This window comes from Pseudorasbora parva, chromosome 1 (assembly GCF_024679245.1).
Source record: "Pseudorasbora parva isolate DD20220531a chromosome 1, ASM2467924v1, whole genome shotgun sequence".
NCBI classification, from domain to species: Eukaryota; Metazoa; Chordata; class Actinopteri; order Cypriniformes; family Gobionidae; genus Pseudorasbora; species Pseudorasbora parva.
The window spans coordinates 58,435,315-58,448,097 of record NC_090172.1 but is presented as its reverse complement, the minus strand read 5'-3'; the positions used below and the strand labels follow the sequence as shown (position 1 = coordinate 58,448,097).

General features: G+C 39.2%; 1 protein-coding gene across 2 annotated transcripts in view; it reads right to left on the bottom strand.

The window, feature by feature from the left end:
• dnah2 (dynein, axonemal, heavy chain 2) overlaps positions 1-12,783 on the bottom strand; it is a 234,435-nt gene that overhangs the window by 50,856 nt on the left and 170,796 nt on the right. For both annotated transcript variants that reach the window (XM_067446627.1, XM_067446618.1), the window contains 11 exons: positions 10,784-10,921; positions 10,542-10,700; positions 8,228-8,380; positions 7,532-7,623; positions 6,647-6,845; positions 4,179-4,403; positions 3,832-3,936; positions 2,403-2,591; positions 1,972-2,057; positions 1,766-1,896; positions 247-396 (listed from right to left, as the gene is read on the bottom strand). In XM_067446627.1, the coding sequence (XP_067302728.1) occupies positions 247-396; positions 1,766-1,896; positions 1,972-2,057; positions 2,403-2,591; positions 3,832-3,936; positions 4,179-4,403; positions 6,647-6,845; positions 7,532-7,623; positions 8,228-8,380; positions 10,542-10,700; positions 10,784-10,921 (1,627 nt within the window). The remainder of the gene's footprint in view (positions 1-246; positions 397-1,765; positions 1,897-1,971; positions 2,058-2,402; positions 2,592-3,831; positions 3,937-4,178; positions 4,404-6,646; positions 6,846-7,531; positions 7,624-8,227; positions 8,381-10,541; positions 10,701-10,783; positions 10,922-12,783) is intronic.

The window sequence follows — 12,783 nt, the reverse complement described above, 5'->3', positions numbered from 1 at the left end:
ATGAGAGCTGTATAATAACGGTTCCATGAATATTGATGACTCCAGTAAAACAGAACAAATGGAATTTGTTTTTCATATCATTCAATGGCACCTTGATAAGTTACAGAGACAGAAGCAAATTTGATCAAATGCACAATGGTGATAGATCATGCAGTTCCCGTTGTGGAAACTCAAACTTGCAATCTTTTGGCTCAGAGATTTAATCACCAAGCAGAACTTCTCCATTCACTCCGACCATGCTCTCACCGTGCTCTATAGCATCTCTGAAGAGCACCAGGCTCATGGGCACCACACCAGGCGTGAGGTTATAGTCCTCCAGCTGGTTCTCCATGTGAACTTTTAGAGCTTTAAAGTCCAACAGGTCCTCATACACGTGTGGCTCCCTCAGAAAGTCACCTACAATAAAAACACATACCCAGTTGATATAAATGTAGGGCTAGGAGTGCCACTTAAAAAATTCATTAATGATAATTCATTTTAATTGGACATCATTGATAAAAAAAAAAAGAAGAGCATTCACCAACTGACTTAATTTATTTATTAAAAAGCAAGCACCTGCGAAAATTCTTTAGCCAATTTGGTTAGTCACTGATCAGCTGAAATGACAGTTGAAATGTTTTTTTTTTAAATAAATAAATATAATTCTATTTCTCAATTTGTAAAGAGATTTTTTTAAAATACTTTTTAATAATTGATTTACACTACTATTTAAAAGTCTGGGAGCAGGATTTTTTAATTTAGCAAGGGTGTATTAATCAGTAAAGACATTTTTAATGTTACAAAAGATTTCTATTTCAATTAAATGCTGCTTTTGTTTCCACAAACATTTTAAGCAGCACAAAAGTTTTCAACATTGATAATCAGAAATGTTTCTTGCATATTAGAATGATCTCTGAAGGATCATGTGACCAAATGATGCTAAAAATCGAAGCTTTACCATCAGTAATATCAGGGTTCCCACTTTTTTTTCGTGATCATTTTCCAGGACATTACAAGTATCACACCAAATAAAAAAAATACTATAAAAAAAGGTAATTGGGACTCGCAAACCAAGTTTATGTCACGCAATTCTGAATTTATAACAACTACATCTTGCTATTTTGATATTACAACGTCATGTAAACTCGTAATTGTGAGAATTTTGTTTTAAATTATGAGATAAAAGTTGCAAATACCTTTTTTGTTTTATTCAGTGGCAGAAACAGATTTTATAGTTTATTACCATGACTCAGCTTTAAATCAGTTTTTATCAGATAAGAGCTCTTAATCATAGATTATGACAAATGTTCTCATTACCAGTGTCAATATCATAGAAAAAATATATTAGAACTGTTTAATGATTTGTTTAATGTAATTTAGTCTAATTGTTTTGGGGACAGTGATGTTCTCGGCTAAATAAAAACTGAAGAACTTTATAAAAAATGTGTTCCCGTTTTACATTTTCTCTAATTTTCCATGCATTTTCTAGGACATCAATATTCCAGGTTTTTGAGTAGGAACCCTGAATGTATATTAAAATAGAAAACAGTTATTTAAAATTGTAATAACATTTCACAATATTACTGTATTTTGGATCAAATAAATGCAGCCTTGGTGACTTTCAAAAAACATAAAAACATCTTACTGACCACCAACTATTACATGGTAGTTTATTATTTTTTTTAAAGTGGTCATCCAACCAGTAAAACACAAATTAGCCGTGTGTGTGTGTGTGTGTGTGTGTGTGTGTGTGTGTGTGTGTGTGTGCGCGCATGTGTGCGTATACCAAACAGAGGGGGCTGTTTGTTGGGGCAGATGGTGTGGAAAGGGACATTGAAATGAGAAGCCAGTTTTTCTGACAAAAGCCCCACAAATGTCTCCATGTCTGCATGATCCACCAATCGATCCGAGAAGACCCTGAAACACAAACGCTCATTTTTGTTCTCCTTCTAAAAGCTGCATCTGTATGTGCAATCCTGTGTCTGTTTATACCTGAAGCACTCATGAATCCAGAGGCGAGTGATGCTCTGTTTGGTGTCATGGAAGTCTTTATGTGCTCTCAATAAACCCTGGAACACCTGCATTGGAAGACACATTACACTTGCACACAAAGCCTTCAGTCTAATTTCTTGTTAGGTATAAAGTGATTTTTCTTTGGTCTGGTCAAGCCTAAAAGAAATACATGCTTTCAAAAGGTGTTTTGAAAAGTGTTATTATGTATGAGCATATACGTGTCTCCGATTAAAAGTTATAGCCTTTTTTGGTCAATCTGAAGTGGCAAAATGGACTGACATGTTTTTTCTTTAACTTGGAACTGGAATCTGAATCGAAGTGATATTATGATCAGTCTGAGTGTACCTAAACCACAATTTGCTCCTTTTTTAGCTGAAAGACAATCACACGTGACGCATGATGTTAATTACCTTGGAGATGTCTCTGAGGTTGAAGAGATAATGTATTTTAGCAGGCGTGGGTAAGAAGCGGGCGCTGATGGCATGGTAGAGCTCCAGGGTGGCCTGAGTCAGAATACCCCCGATGGGCTTCACCTCCTCCTCAAACTCCTGCAGCTTCTGGCTGATCATGGTGCCATAGATGCGCTTTATCTGAGACTCCTGGGAAGAACAGAAGAGTAGAGGGAATTACAGGGGCAGATAAGACAAAAATTGGTTAGTTTGATGCACAGAAATAGAGCAATGCAAAATACATTTATATTACAGAGAAAAGAGAGGGATTCACGTTTAAGGTTTAGACGTTATAGCATTTATCACTGCATCAAGCTGAAATGGCTGGTGGGCAAAATCATATGACTTCATAAGATTTGGAATATAGCACACAACATATTTGGACCACTTATATGCTGCTTTTATGATACTTTTGCAGTGCTTTTATGTGCTTTTTGGACCTTGACAGTCACAATCATCATGCTCTCATCCCTCATGCATCTCCTTTTGTGTTCCACAGAACAAAGCACGAGGTACATCCGGGTAAGAAAATTATGACATATTTCATTTTTTTGGTGAACTATTCCTTGAGTATTGCTTCAGCAAAAATTATTCCTTTTTATGTATAATTTTTTGGGGGGATATATTAAAAAAAACTTTCTATAATGAAATGTTTAATGTATTTTTGCAGCAAAAAAAGTATATTTTCATAATTTAACAACTGAAAGAATGTATGCCATTCTCTTTTTTCCCCCAATAAAACTGTTTGCATTATTCAGAAAGAGTGACATTAAACTGAAATTTCACAGTTCTTCAATAAAAACTTTAAACAACTTCACTCCTAATACTGTCGGCTCCTTCATGATAAATTGCATGTGTTTTTCCTCATTTCTGAGTGGCTTCAAGCAGTGACAAAAGTGACAAAAACAATAACCCCTGGTTTAATAAAAAAACCTTTAAAAAAAACATTTGTAGATATGCGTTAGTGCTCAGTTTATTACAGTGCTTGCTAGGCGAGCATTGTATTGAAATTCCTTTTACTTTTTCTTATGCATATTTTCTCCCACAAATGCAATAAAGTTTAAACCACTTAATTCAGAAACTTAAGGATGCTATCTCAACTATACTTGTACAAATAAAGTTTGCACATATCACATTGACTTGCATTGTTAGAATGTTTTCACTATCTAACCAACAGCTATAAGGTCATCATTATATTATAAAACTGAACTTTGATTAGTCTCATCTTGAATTTACTTGGATATATTTGATTGGTGTTTATTTTTTATATATACTAATATTAATATTGCTGACATTACACTACACAGACGGTGTAGTTACATGCTGCGCCCTAATAAGGAAAGAATTTCAGTTGTATTTCCATCGATTTCTACAGTCAATCTCTACTCACTGTAGGAAATGTCATGTTGATGAGATTAAAACGGCTCTGCAGGCGTCCTGATATGCGAGTCCTCCCTCCACCAGGGGGCCCCATAGCGGCCAGCAGGAAAATGTCCTTTAAGATCATGGCAAAACATTTACAAGCACATCTAAAACATACTCAAATGACAACTGGTAAAAAGCGCGCACACACACACACACACACACACACACACACACACACACACACACACACACACACACACACACACACACAAACACACACACACACACACACACACACACACACACACACACACACACACACACACACACACACACACACACACACACACACACACACACACACAGTCTTACCTTGATATACTTGAGAGTCTGTTTCTGGCGGTCATACCAGAAGCCATAGTCGATCCAGAGCCGGAGCAGCTCCAGAGGGGGCTGGGAGCCAAAGTCGTCCATGGCGGGCATGTTGAGATCATCCAGGAAAACGACCATCCTCTTCCCTCCCACTGGAACGTAGACACCTTTAATCCTCTTCTCCACCCGAGACTCAATGATCTCCTGAACGTTATTAGAGCTAGTCTGAGAAAAAGACAGAAAAACACTTTCATTAAGACATGACCTGTACCAAGGTAACCTGAAAATGGTAAAATATTCAGCGAGCGCGACTGCGATGTGGAGATTTGTGGAAAACTCTATAATATTAACAGATGATGATGATGGTTGGAGATTGATGATGATGATAGCGTCGCTCTCACTATGTGTTCTAATACTTGCTCATCAGGTTAGGCCCTTCGAGCAATGACTCAGCTCATTATGGATGTGAGAGTGGATTACAAAAATATCACTACACATACTGATTAGCCACGCAATCACAGAGCACTCTAAGCATCCTGGAGGTGATTGATTTAAAAGTTCAGTGTGCAAATGTACACCGCCGTTCAAAAGTTTGGGGTCAGTAAGACTAAAAACATCACATTCCAGCACCTTATTCAACACAAACTAACTAATTTAATATTTTGCTTCCTTTGTAATAGATACATCTGTGCTGGAAGATGTTTCAAAAAATGGTGAAGACAATATCAGCCCAGACAAAAATTGGGGAGACAATATCGACTCAAACAAAAAGTGGGGGAAATATATCGGCCCAGACAATATCGACCCAGACAAAAAGTAGGGGGGCAAAATCGGCCCAGACAAAGAATAAGAAGGCAATATCGGCCCAGGCATAAAGTAAGGGGACAATACCGGCCCAGACAAAGAGTGAGGAGGCAATATCGGCCAAGACAAAAAGGGGTGAGGACAATATCGGCTCAAACAAAAAGTAGGGGGGCAATATCAGCCCAGGCAAAAAGTAGGGGGGCAATATCAGCCCAGACAAAAAGTAGGGGGGCAATATCAGCCCAGACAAAAAGTAGGGGGGCAATATCAGCCCAGACAAAAAGTAGGGGGGCAATATCAGCCCAGACAAAAAGTAGGGGGGCAATATCAGCCCAGGCAAAAAGTAGGGGGGCAATATCAGCCCAGACAAAAGTGGTGGGGGTAATATCGGCCCAGACAAAAAGTGGGGAGACAATATCGGCTCAAACAAAAAGTAGGGGGGCAATGTCAGCCCAGGCAAAAAGTAGGGGGGCAAAATCGGCCCAGACAAAGAGTAAGGAGGCAATATCGGCACAGACAAAAAGTGGGGAGACAATATCGGCCCAGACAAAAAGTGGGGAGACAATATCGGCTCAAACAAAAAGTAGGGGGGCAATATCAGCCCAGACAAAAGTGGTGGGGGTAATATCGGCCCAGACAAAAAGTAGGGAGACAATATCGACTCAAACAAAAAGTAGGGGGGCAATGTCAGCCCAGGCAAAAAGTAGGGGGGCAAAATCGGCCCAGACAAAGAGTAAGGAGGCAATATCGGCACAGACAAAAAGTGGGGAGACAATATCGGCCCAGACAAAAAGGGGTGAGGACAATATTGGCTCAAACAAAAAGTAGGGGGGCAATATCAGCCCAGGCAAAAAGTGGTGGGGGTAATATCGGCCCAGACAAAAGTGGTGGGGGCAATATCGGCCCAGACAAAAAGCGGGGAGACAATATCGGCTTAAACAAAAAGTGGGGAGACAATATCGGCCCAGGCAAAAAAGTGGGGAGACAATATCGGCCCAGACAAAGACTGAGGAGACAATATCGGCCCAGACAAAAAGGGGTGGGGACAATATCGGCTCAAACAAAAAGTAGGGGGGCAATATCAGCCCAGGCAAAAAGTAGGGGGGCAATATTGGCCCAGACAAATATTGGCCCAAAGAGAAATCTCTTCAGACAAAGAGTAAGGAGGCAATATCGGCCCAGGCATAAAGTAAGGGAACAATACCGGCCCAGACAAAGAGTGAGGAGGCAATATCGGCCCAGACAAAAAGTAGGGAGACAATATCGGCCCAGACAAAGAGTGAGGAGGCAATATTGGCCCAGACAAAAAGTGGGGAGACAATATCGGCCCAGACAAAAGTGGTGGGGGCAATATCGGCCCAGACAAAAAGTGGGGAGACAATATCGGCCCAGACAAAATGTGGGGAGACAATATCGGCCCGGACAAAATGTGGGGAGACAATATCGGCCCGGACAAAATGTGGGGAGACAATATCGGTCCAGGCAAAAAGTGTGTGGGGACAATATTGGCACGGGCAAAAAGTAGGGGGGCATTATTGGCCCAGGCAAAAAGTGTGTGGGTTGTAACATAGGTTTGTGGTTTGAAAAGAGACACGTAATCTTTTAATGCTTCTGTTGAGATCAAAGTGTACCATATTATTTACACTAAAAGTGATTCTCATCACCTGTGAAGACATGTTGACAGTGAGTGCTGCCCATGTGACTGAGTCCAAGCTCTGCAGGACACTCTGCGCCACTGAAGTCTTTCCCGTCCCCACTGGACCCGTCAGGAGCACAGGGTGCTGAGCAGACACCAGAGCCTTGACCAGGTAATGATAGCGCACTGTGTCCACTGTGGGAACCATGATCTTATAGAATGGAGCGCTGCAGAGAGACAGATGATAATTAAAAAGACACCAGCAAGAAAGTTGAAAAGTGGGGCGGCTAAGAATGAGACATGCTTTAAAAAAAGAGGACAAAAAATGAAAAAGTAGAATATGGAGCGAGAGAGAGAGAGAGAGAGAGAGAGAGAGAGAGAGAGAGAGAGAGAGAGAGAGAGAGAGAGAGAGAGAGAGAGAGAGAGAGAGAGAGAGAGAGAGAGAGAGAGAGAGACAGCAAAAGGGGTGGGAGGAAATAGAGTTGAGAGAGCAGAATGAATGAGAATACAGAGGAGGAAGAGGAGGTGAAAAGTCCTGATTGAAAGACTGAAAATTGAAAGATGTAGCGAGACATTTCAAATGAACAGTGGGATAAAAAAAGAGTCAGGTATGAAAAAAAAGAACCCCAGGATAGAAAAATGGACAGCCGACAAAGAGGGAGAAAAGAGAGCCAAGAGGACAAAGGACAATGAAGGGGAAAGAGTTGGACTGACATGACAAATGAGAGCAGGGGAGAGAAGAGAGAAAGACGAAGAAGGATGAAAAAGATGAGAAATATGAATAGACGAGGAATTCAGAAGTCTGGGAGGGAGCCAGGCGAGAGGCCTTTGACTGAGCCCGCAGGCGGCTGGCAGAGACCCCTGAATAGGAGGAGGATGGGGCCGAACACACACACACACACACACATCTCACTTGGAGGTGTAGCGCCAGCCTTTGGGCAGCTTGTCCTCAAATGACGCCCACGTTTTGTTCTTGGTGTCCACGTAGTACTCATAGATGGTGTCCTGAGGTTTAATACAAGGTGATTATTTTTCCAGTAATATATTTGTTTCTGCAGGCAGAAAGGCTTAACGTTTGTTCTAGACGCATAGCATCAGCACTTTTCATGTAAAATTAGCATGTCTGAGCATGTGCATGCATACATTAACATTTCTTTCTTTTATAATATATGTACATTACAGTGGCCCCCCAAAAATATTCAGATACTTCAGTCATACTTAAAAACATTACATTACACAATGAAATCATGTCACATTTTTTAAACAGATTAAACAAGCATTCCTTAAATTACAAACAAACAATAAATAAATAGACGGACCATAAAAGCTAAAGTTGGTAAAGTTACTGTTTTTGATTCTATCTGGTAACATTAACAGCACAGCAACTACACATTTCATCTTGAGCCCTGTCCCAAATGGCACTCTTCATATCCACTTAGTCTTGTGGACTTACAATAGCCACCATGTGCATGTATCAGTTAAGTTCACGAGACCATAGGGTGTCCCAGTTGTCATTTTAGGTTTCAGAAGGTTGCTCATTGCGAGCTCCACGGCAGATTTCTACCCGACAGTCTCGAAAGTGCCATTTGGGACAGGGCCTACCGTCTACCTTGTTAGGAAAAGTTCCCTCTATTTCCCGTAAGAAGTTGTCCATCTTCTTGCGCCCATCCTCATCTACGGCCGCACACACAGACCATATGAGACTGAAGATGAACCAGAGCTCCACCATACGGCCAAAGTTTTCAGAGTCCGCTGGGTTCACCTGACCAGCCAGAGAGAATGACACATCAGCTTAACCAAACAAATACAAAGCAGAATATGTTTAAAGGTACACTATAGGCTTTCTGCAGGTGTTATCAAGGTAAATTTAAGACTTTAAGACCTTTTTAAGACCAAGTAAAATATTTTTTTAAGAATAAATGAATGGGAAAACAATATGTCGATAGGTTCTCTAAATGTATATGCAGTGCCGCCGCTCCCAAGTGCTGAGGGGGGCACCACGAGAAATTTCTCTCAGTACCCGCGGACATTATAAAGTAATGACGCATAGAGCATCAAGACGGCCAACGGCGGTTCTCTGTATATGGCTACAGAGAAACGCAAATGATTTGCATTAGCAACACTCAGAGTTTGACAATACAACTTACAACAGATATTCATTACTTTTGAAAGCATTTTACAAAATATATATCACTCTAGAATCACTAATATGCAAATATCTACTGTACTGATCATATTGCAAAAAATGATGCTCTGTGTATTTGTCTTGGTTTCCAGTGCAAATGTCTACATTTTCTAGAATTTTCAAAAAAATTGCCTTGTTTTCTGTGAAATTGATCAAAATAAATTGTTTTTATGATTAAAACCAGAACAAATATCTGCCACTGGGCTTAGAAAAATCTATTTAATTCAAAGGAAGTTTTCATAACTCATTGACAGATATTTGTTCTGGTTTTAAGCATGAACTCTGATCATTTTGTAAATTTTTTCAAGGCTACGTTTGCATCTCAAATAAACGTATCTTGATTGAAAGATGTTTAGAAATTTGTATTGGAAAACAGAAAAAACTGGACAAAAATACTGGGCAAGATATAATGAATTTTGCAATGCATGCAACATTTAATGCCATGACATTTGTCTCTGATGTAAGGGTGAATTAAGACTTTTTAAGACCCGCAGAAAACCCTGATCTTTTGTTCAAAATGAACAAAAATTAAATTAATTGTTAACACATTGAGTCAATACATCAATCCTTCTTCCAAATGTGTTTTTGTCTTACTCTGAATCACTATGGTAAGCTAATAATAAGAGTTTATATTTTAGACCTCATTTGCACGTGTGTGTCTCTTCATATCCATAAATAGAGAAAAGTTGCTCCGCCTACTTATACGAGTATATGTGGGAGTGGCAGAGGTTAGTTGTCACAACGAGTGAGAAAAGTTGACATGGAACTGGCTAAATCTCCAATCTCCGGAGAATTGGCTGTTTTTGAAATAAATGCAGAGGAGAGTCTGCTGGCAAACCTTGAGAAAGGTGGTTCAGGAGGCTGTCCTCTGTACACAAGCAAAATGTTGTGTGGTACTGCTCAGGAACAGCGCTGATAAGTTCATCTTAACCTCTGATTACTAATTTCATCTGTTTTCGGAAGGCCAAACAAAGCGGTTTTACTTTTGCATCGCAACACAAAGCATGACATGACAACAAAACTACAATTCACTGGACCATCGTCTTCTTTCTTTGTGTGTGCCTTTGGGCAGGGAATAAACGTCTACATCACAGAGCAAAATATTAGCAGGAGGACGTTAGCCTAGAAATCTAGACGCACCCTACCTGCAGCAAATGTAATTTGCAGCCAGGGCATCTAGCAACTCTCCCTTAGCTTTTGAGCTGGAAAAACCAAACTCTAGTCATAAAGTCGGTGGGCATACCCTATTGTGTGCAGAGGGAATTTGAAGGACAACCGTTTAACTCGCCCCTCTGATTGAGCCCTGCCAACGATGTGTGTTCCCAGACCTAACATCTTGATGTGGTTCTGACTTGTCAGAGTAGGAGGAAGTAATATCTGGACCTCGATTGAGGCGTTTTAGGCAGGACTGGATCAGTGTTCTCTATTAGAATCAATCCATTTGTGGGAGACTATGAGCTTTGTATCTTTGCAGAGAGTATACATGCTCAGGTACATTACACACTGACGGAGAACATTTAAAAACATCATATGACCCCTTTAAAAAATACACTGGTTCCATGCAATTACAGTTGGAGTTTTCAATTTTCAAAAAGGACACAACAGCACCATAAAAGTATCATAAGTCTGGTCCACACATTTGGCTTTAGAAGACTTGGTGTATGATCGGATCACTTTTATGGTGCTTTCATAGTTGCGATATTGGCTGTACACATCAGTGAGGTGAAAGTGTTCTGACCCCGTTCGCTGAAGTGGCCAGTGTGTCGTAGAGTCTACACAGCGACGCCACTCCGTTCAGCTCGGTGATGGTCACCAGCTCCTTACACTGAGTCTTCTTAAAAGCGAGGGTCTTGTCTATGCAGCGATCAAACAGCTGCCTGAGATAATCCACTTCAACCTGAGAGCGAAAGAGAGAGAGATGAAGCACATTGCCAAATGTTTAATACCATAGATACTTGAGCTTAACAATGTGTCCCAAACCTTCTTCCGCTTTTCCATCCAGGACTGAACATAAGGCTTCCAGCTTAGATCAGAATAGTCATTGTAAACCATACCACAGCGAGACACTGTAGCAGGGGACGCCACGGCTAGATCCTCCACTTCAAACAATAATGAGACCTGCAACACACTCTCATTAATGCTTAATACCCAACCAAATAAGCACAGAACTGTCACTTAGCTGAAAGAGTGAATCTCAAAAAACCTGCCAAGAGCACGAGAGCATCCTATTTCACAGCAAAACTAAATTAATAAGAAATGATGTGTTCCATCCAGAAAACAAAGTCTATTTTAGGGCCATTAAGAATTTCAGTATTGTGACATTTTTCCAGGACAATTAAGCACTCATAATGCTCATAATAATTATCTAATAATGCTAATAATGCATAATAAAAATAATAATAATAATCATTTATAAAAAAATAATAATAATTATTTAAAACAAATTTAAATCTTATAACTTTAATTGTAAAGTATTTATAGCTTAGGAAAATAATTGTTGTTGATTTTAATGGACATAAATGAACAGAGTTTTTGTTTTTTGCATTATAGTAAGATGATGATTTTTGGCACTACAGTAATGATAATTTTGTGAAGAAACATGCTTGTTGTAAAAAATTATTCCTTTTCTTGATGCAAAATACACTATTGTTCAAATGATTGAGGTCAATAAAAAGAAGCCTCTTATGTTCAGTAAGGCATGATTTATTTGATAAATATTAAAAACAGTAATGTGTAATATTCTTAAAATTTAAATAAAATGTATTTTAGTGTTGGGTAAGCTACTGTAAAAAAGTAATTAATTACTAATTACATCTTCAGTAGTGTAATTAGATTACATTACAAATTACTCTCTCCAAAAAGTATTTAATTACTAATTACTTTCTGAATCCTACATCAACCCTGAATAGTTAAGAGATTCAAAGACATTAAAAGGCGCTTTTAATTCATTTAAATACAAAATATAGAACAACATAAATCATTCTTATTAAGTGACCAAAGAACTACAAATGTGAGAAGGATAAATAAAAACATGCATTTTAAAGACACACTTCAAATTTAGTTGTTAATTCCACTATTGTATTATATATAATTGTTCTACAGTCTATACCTTCTGTCCAGCTGTGTTTGATTATACTGATTGGACTTGATTAGGAAAGCCACACACCTGTCTATATAAGACCTTACAGCTCACAGAGCATGAATCATGAGGTCAAAGGAACTGCCTGAAGAGCTCAGAGACAGAACTGTGGCAAGGCACAGATCTGGCCAAAATGTCTGCTGCACTTAAGGTTCCTAAGAGAACAGTGGCCTCCATAATCCTTAAATGGACGATGTTTGGGATGACCAGAACCCTGCTGGCCGTCCGGGCAAACTGAGCTATTGGGGAGAAGAGCCTGAAGGAGTGGCTTCAAAACAACTCTGTGACTGTTCTTGAATGGCCCAGCCAGAGCCCTGACTTAAACCCAATTGACATGAAAATGCCTGTCCACCAACGTTCAATTCTGTTTTTGTCAATATAGGGTGCTGTGTGTACAATAATAAGAAAAAAAATGAACTTAAATGATTTTAGCAAATAGCTGCTTTATAACAAAGAGTGAAAAATTTAAGATGGTCTGAATACTTTCCTTACCCACTGTGTGTGTGTGTGTGTGTGTATATATATCTCTCTATCTCTCTATCTATCTATCTATCTATCTATCTATCTATCTATCTATCTATCTATCTATCTATCTATCTATCTATCTATCTATCTATCTATCTATCTATCTATCTATCTATCTATCTATCTATCTATCTATCTATCTATCTATCTATCTATCTATCTATCTATCTATCTATGTGATTTTGGAATAAAATTTGCCTTAGGCACTTCTTCATTAGATTTGCCCAATAACTAAAAAAGGGCATAAGCGAAGGAAATAAATAATTTTCTATAGTACCCTGATGGGTTAGTGAGGTGAAACGCACAGTGTCAGGTC